The sequence below is a fragment of the Periplaneta americana genome, chromosome 13, assembly GCF_040183065.1.
Source record: "Periplaneta americana isolate PAMFEO1 chromosome 13, P.americana_PAMFEO1_priV1, whole genome shotgun sequence".
Lineage (NCBI taxonomy): Eukaryota > Metazoa > Arthropoda > Insecta > Blattodea > Blattidae > Periplaneta > Periplaneta americana.
The window spans coordinates 10,034,025-10,047,694 of NC_091129.1; the positions used below are offsets into that span (position 1 = coordinate 10,034,025).

Sequence of the window (13,670 nt, forward strand, 5' to 3'; positions counted from 1 at the left end):
ATGAACACCAGAGATGGCGACCAATCAAGATCAAGTTGACATGGGCTTTGCAAATAACTATATCACGCAGCAATGCTAGACGCGAGAGCGAAGACAGTACTGCTGTATAAGCGCTGTCAGCTAGTTTGTACCTTGCAGTTTATTGTGTAATGTTATGTGCGGTGAGCTGAAGAAGATTAACCCAGTGAATATAGTGATTAAAATTCTGGATAAACTAAATGAAGAGGGTTATAAGGGGACAGTGAAATGTCGCGGAAGGAACTTGAAATTGTTGATGATATATATGACTTATTAAAGAGTTATGAATCGGAAGCAGTTGAAGAAAGTCATACTCTGGACACTGATGAAAATGAACCATGAAATGATGAAAATGTCATGCCTCATGTACGAGAATGGGAGACTGAAAAAACAAATACTACTGTACGTCAGAAGAGGAATTAAGTACTTCACAAAGTTCCGGTTCTCAATATGCTCCGTCCCCTCCCAAAACATCCCGAGTCATTGACTTTGAAGAAAAATGTAAAGTAACAGAGTATCGGATTCTGCCAGTTGTACCGACAAACAAAAAGAAAAAGTTCAACCATAGGTCATGAAGCAGTATGAAACCTAAATTCATGTGGTTAACACACGAAAGTCAACTGTCCAAAGATTGCAACTTATAAGTCTTATTTGGTGGCATGATTTTGGACAGTTTGGACATGTACAATGATGATCAAGTGTTTAATACAGGCGAATGTGGGTTCCATAAGGAAATGCCTTTCGGCAGAACATTAGAACGTCAAGGAACCAATAAAGTGTATGGTGTCGTGCAATCCAAGGGGGCAACTACACATTTCTACACTATAACGCCGGTGGTTTCTAAAGCTGGAAAACTGATGCCAAAGTTACTACTTATTCTCCAAGAACCGAAAGGTATAAGTCAAAGAGTTGAGGAACGCATTTTCCAGAGTGACAACCTTGTAGTAAAATGGACTTCATCGGGAAAAATGACCAAAAAAATATGGATACAATTCTTACGAGAAATATTCTTCTGCTGTTGGACTCGTATGGTGTCCACTGCGACGAAAATACAATTAAGCAACTGTTAGAAGAAGGGGACTGTGGTCTTGATAAACTAGTACCGGTAGTTAAAATCATACCACCAAATACGACTTATGAGTTGCAATCTTTGGACAGTTACTTTTTTTTCGAATGTATAAGCATATGATTTGACACATTTCTCATAATGTAGATTTTGATGATTCATCTGATACATTACAACAACGCAACAATATACTGAAACTACAGTCGCTTGTTTACCAGCAGTTTCCTTCTCCACGATTCCAACAGGCGCATGGGTATGGTCGGGCGTTAGCTGAATTGGGATCCAAAGTGGACAACGTTTTCAAAACACTACAGAGTACTGTATCCGAAATGTACAAGGGATATGTACGATTTGTGCAAAATCAGCCTTTATAAAGTGCACTGACAATTTGCATTAGCTATCACTGTTGTGCGACATATGTTTCTGGATAAAAACAAATCAGATTCTGGAATACGATGCGTTAAGTAACATGATGACCACATCATTGTTTTCCTTCTTATGCATTAATCGCTAGTTGAAAGTATGTTTTCTTGCTGCTTGAAGCCTCGTGTTCTGCGCTCTGTATCGCACTTGATAATTGCAGTCGAGTTACGAAATTTTAGGATTACTGATATTTTATTATGCTGATTCCAAAAATGTAAGTTTCATTTTCATTGTTTTTTACCTCAGGTGAAGGTTTACTTGTAAGAGGGATGAAGTTACAGGAGAATGGAGAAAGTTACACAACGCAGAACTGCACGCATTGTATTCTTCACCTGACATAATTAGGAACATTAAATCCAGACGTTTGAGATGGGCAGGGCATGTAGCACGTATGGGCGAATCCAGAAATGCATATAGAGTGTTAGTTGGGAGGCCGAGACATAGATGGGAAGATAATATTAAAATGGATTTGAGGGAGATGGGATATGATAGACTGGATTAATCTAGCTCAGGATAGGAACCGATGGCGGGCTTATGTGAGGGCGGCAATGAACCTCCGGGTTCCTTAAAAGCCAGTAAGTAAGTACTGATATATCTGAAAATATTTTAATGGAGCCTTAAGAACCATCAACCAGGTTTTCACAACCATGAAAACCCAAAAACATACCAGGTTAAAAGCATATAAAGTTCTGGCAAGACCTGTCCTCATGTATGGTAGTGAGGCCTGGACTGTCCGAAACTCAGATGTTCAACGCCTAACTGTGGAAATGAGATTTCTAAGGAGGACTGCCGGCTACAGCTTGCTTGACCACAAAAGGAATGAACTAATTACAAAAGAATTGAAAATTACACCTATTTATGAACATCTCAACCACTATAGAAAATAATGGCTTAACCATGTCAATAGAATGGACCGTTCCAGACTCCCAAGACAAATTCTCTGCTATATACCACATTGAAGACAGTCTTTGGGACACCCCCGAAAAGATGGACAGACTCTAACAGGCCACTAGGCCTAATACCTACAAGGACAATGATGACTATAACAATATAAGTGAATATTATTTATATCGCTAAAGAACAATAGAATACAACTAAGTTGAATATTATTTATATCGCTAAAAATAAAATGAAATTGAACAAGGCTCAAACTAACAACCTTCTAATCATTAAGTGAGCACTCTAAAACTACTCTACGAGATGCAGATATGAAATGACTCCATAGTGCTTCTACAAGTGCAAGCCAGTGATGCCATACCTACTGATTAAGCAGGAGATTTCCTGTTTTTTCCATTGAATCTACTGCTCTACTTTTTTTTTGTTAAAAGTTCGAATTTCTCCTTCGTTTTTGGCTTGCTGCAGTCACCTGGTTCTGTACCCGGATTTTCAATTTATTACACACTAACCGTACCCGTGCGCTCCGCTGCACCTGTTAGAAATAAATATAAAGTAATTACATAATTAAAATAGGACATTTGATCCACGGAACATTCGTGTTTGATAGAAGGATAAATCGTTTAATATGTTAATTTAAATTGCATCCAAATAATTAAAATGCGATCATTTTGATCCACAGACCACTCATTTGGTGCAATGACAATTCCTTTAACATGTTTCTTAATTGTTATTACCAATTATTTTTGGAAAAGCGAAAATTAACAGAAAAATTTTGGCTACAGATTTATTATTATGTTTATATTATATTATGAAAAAGTGTGTTGATAACGGATGTACTCGAATTAGAAAGTTTTTAATTTGTTGTGGTAGCTCTTGAATCTCAGGAGGAACAACTTTTACAACAGCGCAACATAATCTGCTTGGCTCATTACTCAATTTTTTTGCATTGCATTTATTGCATATGTATTTTATCACGATTCAATTGAGCATAGTTAAAATTTGAATTATGGATTGCTAAGCTAACATACTATTACTGCATACTAAATCAATACACTCTCGTTGTTCGTTAATTCTCCGAGATAAAAATGAATATGTTCATAAACATTATTATAAGAAATACAGGAAATGAATATACAGAATAACCTATCAAGTTTTCTGTGCATAAGAAGCTATTTTAATCTTACCTGTCCTCAATTCACTCACAAGTTACTGTAGTAACATTATAGCATTATGTCCATCCAGAGAAACTACACTTTCCAATGATGAATTAATAATTAATTATACAAATCGGTTAATTTAGCTTCCTATATTACTTCATACAAACACAGAAACATTGTCTGTAGGCTATGTTTCATAGCTTTCGATTGTTGTGTCCAAGGCCCCTTATAGACGAAGTCATTTGTTTTTTATTTCAATACACGGCCTTAGATGGCAGTTATTTTAATTTTAAAACTCATTTATCTCATTAAATATCAGTCCTATCAAAATTTTTCAGAGAATAAAACTTATCAGAAATCATTTTTAAAGAAACTTTTGTTATGTAACATATTTCACAAAAATCAATAATAAGCGAGATATTTCGATTTATTTAATTCAGGCCTCCTTATAACCTCCCTTTTAAATAATGTATTTTGAATACCATATAGCCTAAAATCTAAGTTACAACGAACTTAATTTATATTCCAATTTTCATCAAAATCGGTTCAGCCATTATCGCCTGAAAAGGTAACAAACATACAGACATACAAAAATTTCAAAAAAGCGATTTTCGGTTTCAGGGTGGTTAATTATTTTTGGAAAATCTAAAATTACCAGAAAAATTTCGGCTACAGATTTATTATTCGTATAGATTACATTATGTCACCATGTCTTACTTTTGCATGTTATACACAAGTCAAACAAGGTTTTCATTTGTCCCCCAATGAGCTAGAAGTAAGGATATTCTTCTAGCTCGTTGTCTCCCCTTGCTCATAATGCTTCGCCACAAAGATGCTTAAAGGAGCAAGAACACGTGAAACAGTGAGAGAGTAAAGTGTAGGTAATGGTATTTTTGTGGTACATATCGTGCGCAGGGATCTTTTAAAATGAAAGTGTCCCAGCAAGAAAGAAATGTAAATACTCCTTCCTAGAATTATAGATCAGAGTCGGAAAATTATGAATAGTTTAAAGGGTAGTTATGCAAAAACAGGAAAAGGGATCATTTTTCATCGGTTATAATCGCAGCTAATGCAGTACTGTCTTTAATGTCATCTTTAAAATAAATCTTGTTCTATCGAAAATCGTTTGTCAATATACGAAAAACTCCTGATTAATATATTTTAATGCGAGACATTGTCAATGAGACATTACTGTGTAAAAACAAAATTGCATGACTTAGTTACGTACGCTGAGTAAAGATGACAATAGTAATATTTAGCAAAATTGTTCAATTTCATTGGTTAGGGATGTGCTATATAGTAATACAACAATATCATTCTTGCAGTATACACAGTTTTGTAATTAATATTATAATACAAAGATAAAATTCATGTTTAATTAATCTATTGTAATGTCCTGTTTGTTTCGATGGTTTTCTCCTGATTTTCGTGAGTAGGTCGTGGCAACACTGGCTGCAAGCATCATGTAACATCACCTTGATCCAAAGTGGACTTAGAAAATATTTACTGTTCACCAGTGCAGCCACTTTTCTTTTTTTTGCAGCTGTACATAATGCAAAACAGTAAGATTTTGGCATTTATTCAATTATTTATGTAACTGTGAAATTTGTCTTAAATATTTAAGGAGATTTTATCTGTCTGGTATATGAATTCACTACACTAGAAAGTTTACTACAAATAAAATGGGTATCAATTAAGTCTTCAGGCTGTATATGAATTACAGCTCTTTTAAAGCTTGAAAATCAAATTTTCGTTGTAATGTACAGAATAGACAAATGTCTAAATTGTTTAAGAACATTCTGGGAGTAATTAATGCACAGGAAGATATTCATCTCAAAACCCATTCATTAGTAAAGATTTTCTGAACAATCATGAATGTAATAGTTGTAGAAATCTTTAGATTCATTGTCTGATATCCAAGATGTATTGTCAAGAATGATCTGTACTATATAAAAATAAAAACCTGAAGACTTAATACATGGAGAATAAAGGAATGAAATTAGGAAAATCAGAAATTAATAAATATAATTATCTAATGACTTTTTATTCAATGAAATAAGAAAACAATAGTTCAGGAAATGTACTAAACTACAGTTCTTGCATAAAAAACTGCATTCAGAGTACGAACAATATACAGTACAATACGAAATACTTTTCTTTGAAATACAATATCCAAAGGGATACAAAAATAGTGTGTGTGCAGTGTTGAAATCATGAATTCAAAGCAGCAAAACTGCTTTTCTTTTTTCTAACAAGTTACTGCACATTTCAGAAGGTGCAACTAGTCTCAAAGTCCAGTGCAAAATGGTAACTTCGTAGTACTTTTAGCTGAACATTTCTACTTAATTTTTTTCTCAAGGCTGCTGCCAGAATTTAACACTAAATATAACAACAAATTCAATAATATACAAGTTACCCTGTTTTCAGATTAAATTCAAAACATTTTACTGTATGCACTCAATTTAACAAATAAAATTACCAAGCTTACGCTAAATGAGAATATGAGCAATTGTTACAGTAATTGTTGGCAAACTTATGATCACAACTTAAGCTGCAATGTATATAATTTGCTACAACTAAGTTTTTCCAGTCTTGTTATAGGAGATAAGTTGCTCCCATCTTACAAGCAACATCGAAACTTCACATTCAATGAGACATTTGGATGGCTGCAGCTCTTCTCAATACGTCAGTCTTAACAAGCTTTGTAGATTCTTGTACATACGATGTCATCCACCGTCAAGGTCTGAAACAAAATGTCATAATTTAAATATTAACAATGGAAGAAATCCAAGATCCTTAGCATTGGTCAACAACAAATGATTTCAGTATAGAGAGAGAGGGAAATAACTCTTCTGGCCTTAATTAAGGATGACCACAAGGATCCAGAAATTAATAGCAAATATAATTAAATATGAATATTATTGTAAAAATAAAATGTAATAATTAAGCACCATTGATTATCAATTATAAAATAAAATCTTAGAAGATGACTATAAAATTATACTTATAAATAAAAGATTTTATTTAAAATTAGCATATCCTTAATTAAGGCCTTCTGAGTGGTATAAATGAAACTATAGTCTGCAGGGAATCGTTAAGAGTTTGCGAGATGATTTTTTGAATTTCAAAAGATATTGATAATGGTTTTAAAAAATTATATGTAAATTTTGGTAAAGAACTCCGAGCACCAAAAAATAAACCTGTCACTGACCAATTGAAGAGAGGGATGTTATACCTGGCACTAAGGTAGGGAATGCAAGGTTCATAAATGGCACTCTTTTCCTGATCAACCTGATGAGCTTGGTTTAGATCTATCTCTATGCGTATAGTTGGATCTGTGATAATAGCTTTTGTTGTTGCCTGTTTATCGCTATTATATCCGCTCTTCTGTGAGAGTCGTCTTCAGAAATGCAGTAAACAATATTTAGGGTGTTGCACTCCATTAGATATTTACCTAATTTCATAATCTACCTGAAGTATAAAGAAAACAATTTCCTTATTCAGATATTTTTACAATATTAGAATAAGAATCCCATAGTTTGGTACTAGTATGATAAATGCATGTTAGTGCATTTCTTTTCCCAGAATGATTTACATTCTGATAGTAAACTAGGACTCTGTATCGTGAGAATCCCACCATATATAGAAAAAAGTGAGCTGAAGTTAAACAGGCATGAAAATAAAGCTATACATGTAGTCAACTCAATTTTATACTCTTTCGTGATATACCAGTTTACTGTTATTTCCACCACAATTAGGTTATAATCTGTCATATCTCTAGTTTTGTTTCAGTACAATTTAAATACTGTCCAAATTTCAAGTGTAATAATTAACAATAGGTCCCTAATAGAAACAACCAAATTTCTTGGCTTAAAATCGATGTGTTAAATTGAAAAAAATCCTATTAAAGAAATTACCCCCAAATTAAATTCATCACATCTTGTTACGAGATCTATGCAATAGATAGTAAATATCAATACCTTAAAAACAATATACTTTGCATACTTCCACTCTGTAATGAGTTTCGGAATAATATTCTGGGGAAATTCCACAGATAGTAACAGTATATTCCTGTTACAAAAAAAAAGAGTAAATAGAAATAATAGGTGCCAAATCTAGGGATTCATGTAGGTCTATTTAAAAAAAACTACAATGCCCATGGCTTGTCAGTATATCTTTTCATTAATAATCTTCCTCGTATGTAATCGTGAAAACTTTAACTAATTCAACAGTTCATAGCATAAATACACGTCAAAAAATGACTTTCATACTCCATCGACAAGTCTATTGTGCTATTAAAAAGGAGTGCGTTATATGGCAGTAAATATTTTAATAGCCTCCCTATGGATATAAAAAAACTCAAAACGTAAGATTATTTGGGGCCAAATTAAAGTACCTAATTTCTCACCCCTTCTATTCTGTAGGTGAATTCATGACATTCAACAATGTGTCATGAAATTGATACCGAACCTTTGTGCTGTACTAGTAAACTATATTTTAAATCTGTGTATATTATTTCAACTGGACAGACTATAAATTAAGACTTTATAGTACTATTAAGGTTTTTATTTTCGTTTGGCTTATTCCATATTCTAGCTGTGAAGCAATATACGAATACCATGGAATTTAAATACATTACAATACACTGATTTACACAGGAATACGATAATAATTTTCCACGTACATATAATTTTCAAGTTTCCCCATTGTACAGAGTATCCTATCAAATTTCTGTAAATTTCTTTCTCAGTTATTAGAATTCTGAACTAATCTTCACGAAATGGAATTTAATTAAGGTTAAAGTATTAGCACAGTCTAGTATATACAGTCACGAAGCTTGAGTTTTGAGGGTGCTAGAAACAATAGACTGTGCCAGTACTATTTTGCATTGCCTGTAATGAGGTGATATTAGCGATCCTAGTGGTGAGCAACTATCTAATGTTTGCATATTTACTACGTATTGAGCTTCGTGACTGTGGTATTAGGAAGTTCTAATATACAGGTACCATAGTGGGAATAAGAATTTCTACAGTTACATTTCTAACAAATTCACACAAGAATAGTTTGCAAGACGAACAACACTTTTAGAAGTTCAAGGAGTACCAATAGTGTATTTTCATTTTAAAATTTGTAATTTCATCTATTAACTATTGACTTCCAAATCCTGGAAGACTCCCACATTTCTGTGGAAGTTTATAAAATATAGTACTCACCGGCAATCGTGGGAAGGAGTTAATGACAATTATTTCTAATTTGAATTGAAAGACATGAAAAATAATTAGTGATACTATTATGCAATATGAAGTGAATCAACAGAACATAAGATGCCAACCAACAACATAGGGTAATGAATGCAATCTGCCATGGACAATTGGCTGTAGTAGAAGCAAGTCAAATTACCTACAAATGTAATGAAAATATTAAATTCCCCCCCCCCCCCCCCCGTCTCCTAATTCATTAGTGACGAAGCACTGGATCATATAGGTAGACGTCTTTTTACAAGGTTTAAAGATTCATTAAATGTTAAGCACAGGAACGCCATTTCGTAATTTCAATTAAGAAACACGCCAAACGAATTATCTTTACACCAAAAACAGATGCTCCCTGGACCAAATTATCGTATTTTACAGTATAGTTGTTTGAATGCAACAGAAGCCAGAAATCTTGCTAAAGCACTACGAAATGGCGTTCCTGTGCTTATCACTTACCAAAGATTCTTTGCAGAACCTCATTTCAAGAATTTAGGAGATATTTATTAGAGAAAAATGATAAATGTTGCAAGTTGATTTTATGACAGTGAAAGTTATCAAGCTTTCCAGGAAGATCCTGTAACTCATTTTCTACTTTATTATTAACAAGGCTGTATTCATCGAATATTAGTCAATTCTGACATCTGTATAGGTTGAAATTTTTTGCAACTTCAGCAGGAATTGTTACAGGATTTCAGTGGCTCAGTTAATGACAATTTATTCTTTTCAACTTCGTAAGTAAACGAAACTTACCATCTTTATTTCGTCATTGCTGAAATCTCTAATAATTGTGGTCTCCTTGTCGCCCTTCTGCACTTCCACGAGCTTGCTGCCGTCCTGAGTGATCACAGACTTCACTTTACGACCGTCTGGGGTCTCCTGGTCAAACTCCTGCCCCAGCTTGAAATTGATTGCGGTGTTCTTGAATGTAGACTGGGATGTCAGGCAAAATTCGTCACCATTCTTGGTCAGTTCCACCACTGGGCTTACAGTGTTGCCCATTTTACGGGTAACCAGGCCCACACCTACAAACAAAATCCAGAAACAAAATTATAGTAACCCGTTCAATAATGCCCCTGAGAAACAAGTAAGGAACAGATGTATTATAGGGGTCACCCATCACACATTACACGCAAAAAAAGGTCAGCGGAAGTAATGATTCGATTATTGTTTTTAGTATTAGATATTCGATAAGCATTAAATGCTATCAAATTTAAAAAAAAAATTAATAAAAATGATTTAAATATTTTGTTACTAGATGTGATTTTAGTCAGTTTGTATTATATTTTTAGTCCAGGGAAAACACATTTTACTGTTACTGCCATTATTTCTATTTTGAAGTAGGCTACAAGTCAACAATATAAAACAGACTTAATTTAGAAGTTTGCAACATCATATCGATTATAACAATGCATATCGATAGTAACATTCATACCATTCAACCAATAAGGAGATTGGCCCCCATAATGCATCTGTACCACAATTAAATTTTATTCAAAATTGTCAACTTTTGAAAGAATTATGATAGGAATTGTAACAAGAATGAAAAGACTGTTCTACATTAATTTATACATTTTATTTTACACACAAATATTCTTGCAACACGAAATGCTTTGCACAGGAAAGCCACATTTTAGAACTGTCCTTTCACAATGAAAATTAAACATAACGTAAGCGTTAACTTAAGAATATAAACGTTACGGTAAACTCAAGAAGTCATACCATCATTTACGATGGGAACAAACATAACAGCAAACATACTTGGTAACCATGGAAAAATAACGCCATTTCCTCATATTCTGTCTTATACTTCAGCGCTCCAAGATTGTGTTCTGTTTGCAAATCACGTAAGCATAAGCATGATAGTTTGGAGTTTGCAAACTTTCATGTTAACATCTTACGGTAATGTTTATGCCAATGCTTATGTGAATCATTGTGAATGATCCCATTTGGTAGTCTGGGCGCAAACTTCTGAGTTTATGTTAGGTTATGTTTAATTTTCATAACACTACCTTCATGTTTGCATATTGGTACAAGCACTTTACCATTACAAAAATATAAATGGAACTAGTATTTTCATTGAAATCAAGAATCGTCTTAAAATTGCATCAAGTATATTCTTGTCAGTATAAATGTCCACCGAGAGATTTAAAAGATTATCTTCATTAACACAAAGGAAGTGCACAGTGCTACAATTTTAACAAGAGGTATATGCAGTTAAGGTCTCAGGTGCTTTAAGGAACATTTATTTTACTAGAACCTAGCGTTTCTTTCGTTATCTCGAAAATACAGCAAACAGGAGTGCACCTACTATATTAGTCTGAAGTGGGTATTTCAGTTTGAATCCTTATCTAACGTGTGTTCAGTTGCATAACAAGCAATTTATGTCCAATCATGTTGACTATGAACTAAATCTTTGGACTGTTGATAAGGTGGGGCTGAAGTGCACGTTACACACGTCAAGCTGAGTCGAGGACCATAATGTTTATTCAGTGTTAAGAGATTACAGTGTTTGGTTTCACAGATGAAAGCAAAGAAATACTTTAACATTAACCACACAAATACTAGTCAGGTTCCGTAAGATTTATAGTTCTAGTTTTTTTTTTTTACGGTTTTAGAATTCAGATTTCACACCCCACACACGCCTATAACAACAGATAAGGGTATCAGTTTTATCTCCACGTGAGTGGCAATGTTGTAAAAATATTCTTAGATGTTTGAATTTTGTTTCAAATCCTAATTCAATACAGAATTTGGAATCTAATATTCAAGCAGCATTTAGAGACTATTTTTAAATATAAAATAGAAATGATCTGAATGTTTTGTGGTACCTAATAGTTTATATTATTCAGGGGATGCAAGACTTGCATAAATTTCTTTGCACAACATGGAAGATTTTACGTGCCAAATGAAACTAAGTATATAGTTAAAACAAAGAACTAAGATTTCCTTGATGTTACAGATCTGTAGTCTTTGTAGAAATATATTGTATAGTAATTTATTATTTTACACGAGACAAAGTTATATTTTGTAAATGTCAAATAACACCGGATTTTTGTGCGAAGTAATTATGCAAATTTTTTAATATCAAAATTTAATATTTTTCCATGTTGAATCTTTCGTACACTACTTTTAACACTTGAATATAAATAATTGATTAAATGGCGATCTTACTCGTGTTAATTGTGTAATCTTGTGCGGCTTACAACTGTTTCGGTACTTCTTCACACCATCCTCAGAGCCTACTAGATCTCTGCGTCATCTCGAACTTCGCTGCCTGTTGTGTGGGTGCGTTCGATTGTTGAAATGTGGTGTCAAATAGTGTGTGTGTTCTGAAATTGATTTGTGTGTTGAGAATTTGATCAGGGTGTGTTTTAGTGTGTCTGTATATTTCATATTCTAGTGTGTTGAGTTTTTGGTTTTTGGGTTGTATGTGTAGGATTTCCATGTCTGTATTTATGTTATTGTATGTGTGGTTAGCATTAGTTGTGTGTTCGGCATATGTAGATTTATTGAGTAAGATCGCCATTTAATCAATTATTAATATTTTTATTCACCACAAAATATGACCTAATTATAGGTGTACCAAGTGCCCCACAGGTGAAAGACTACAGCGATCATGTGTCGTGCATTTAAAATACACAAGGACGCCGTGTTTAATCTTTATGTAAATATTAGGAAAGTCTGAAAAGATTATTAAAAACTACTACCAACATTTGGCAACACAATGCTCGAATCTGAGGACAAAAAATTTGTTAGAAGTTTTTGTCTACATAGGATTTTATGTATACAGATCCTAAATAAAAAAAAATGTAGACCCATGTCGTAATGTCGTAGTCCAAAGAATCACGCGTTACGAAATGTGCATTGGTTCGAGTCTTAATGGGGAAAATTTTTCCGGCACAAGATTTCCGACAGTATGAGACAAGTGTCCACCCAACATCGTTGTGAATTTTACGAGCTACGCTATGTAGCTAAATCAGATTTCGAAAACCAACTCAGGGGATCTTCATGCTCCTTATACGTTACCACCGCAATGGTTGGATCGCTATCTCTACCGAGGCATGTGGAAGTAGACCAGCAGTCTGCTGGTTGGCCTCTGGTCTGCATGGGCTGTCGCGTTACGGATTTTTTTTTAAATAAATTCTAAAACCGGCATACTTACTTACTGGCTTTTAAGGTACCCGGAGGTTCATTGCCGCCCTCACATAAACCCGCCATTGGTCCCTATCCTGAGTAAGATTAATTCATTCTCTATCATATCCCACCTCCCTCAAATCCATTTTAATATTATCTTCCCATCTACATCTCGGCCTCCCTAAAGGTCTTTTTCCCTCCGGCCTTCCAACTAACACTATATGCATTTATGGATTCGCCCATACGTGCTACATGCCCTCCCATCTCAAACGTCTGAATTTAATGTTCCTAATTATGTCAGGTGAAGAATACAATGCGTGCAGTTCTGTGTTGTGTAACTTTCTCCATTCTCCTGTAACTTCATCCCTCTTAGCCCCAAATATTTTCCTAAGCACATTATTCTCAAACACCCTTAACCTATGTTCCTCTCTCAAAGTGAGAGTCAAAGTTTCACAACCATAAAGAAGAACCGGTAGTATAACTGTTCTATAAATTCTAACTTTCAGATTTTTTGACAGCAGACTGGATGATAAAAGCTTTTCAACCGAATAATAACAGGCATTTCCCATATTTATTCTGCGTTTAATTTCCTCCCGAGTATCATTTATATTACCGGCAACAATAACAAATTAATATTTCTTGCTCATAATTTGGCAAGACTTTTTTTTTTGTTACTTTGTTATTTAACGATTATCAATCGAGAGGTTATTTAGCATATATGGA

General features: G+C 34.0%; 1 protein-coding gene across 2 annotated transcripts in view; it reads right to left on the reverse strand.

The window, feature by feature from the left end:
- Positions 1 to 5,586: 5,586 nt before the first annotated feature.
- Positions 5,587 to 13,670, reverse strand: part of fabp (fatty acid binding protein) — a 179,669-nt gene continuing 171,585 nt past the window's right edge. For both annotated transcript variants that reach the window (XM_069842906.1, XM_069842905.1), the window contains exons 2-3: positions 9,564 to 9,835; positions 5,587 to 6,304 (exon numbers count right to left, since the gene is read on the reverse strand). In XM_069842906.1, the coding sequence (XP_069699007.1) occupies positions 6,254 to 6,304; positions 9,564 to 9,835 (323 nt within the window). In that variant the 3' untranslated portion in view covers positions 5,587 to 6,253. The remainder of the gene's footprint in view (positions 6,305 to 9,563; positions 9,836 to 13,670) is intronic.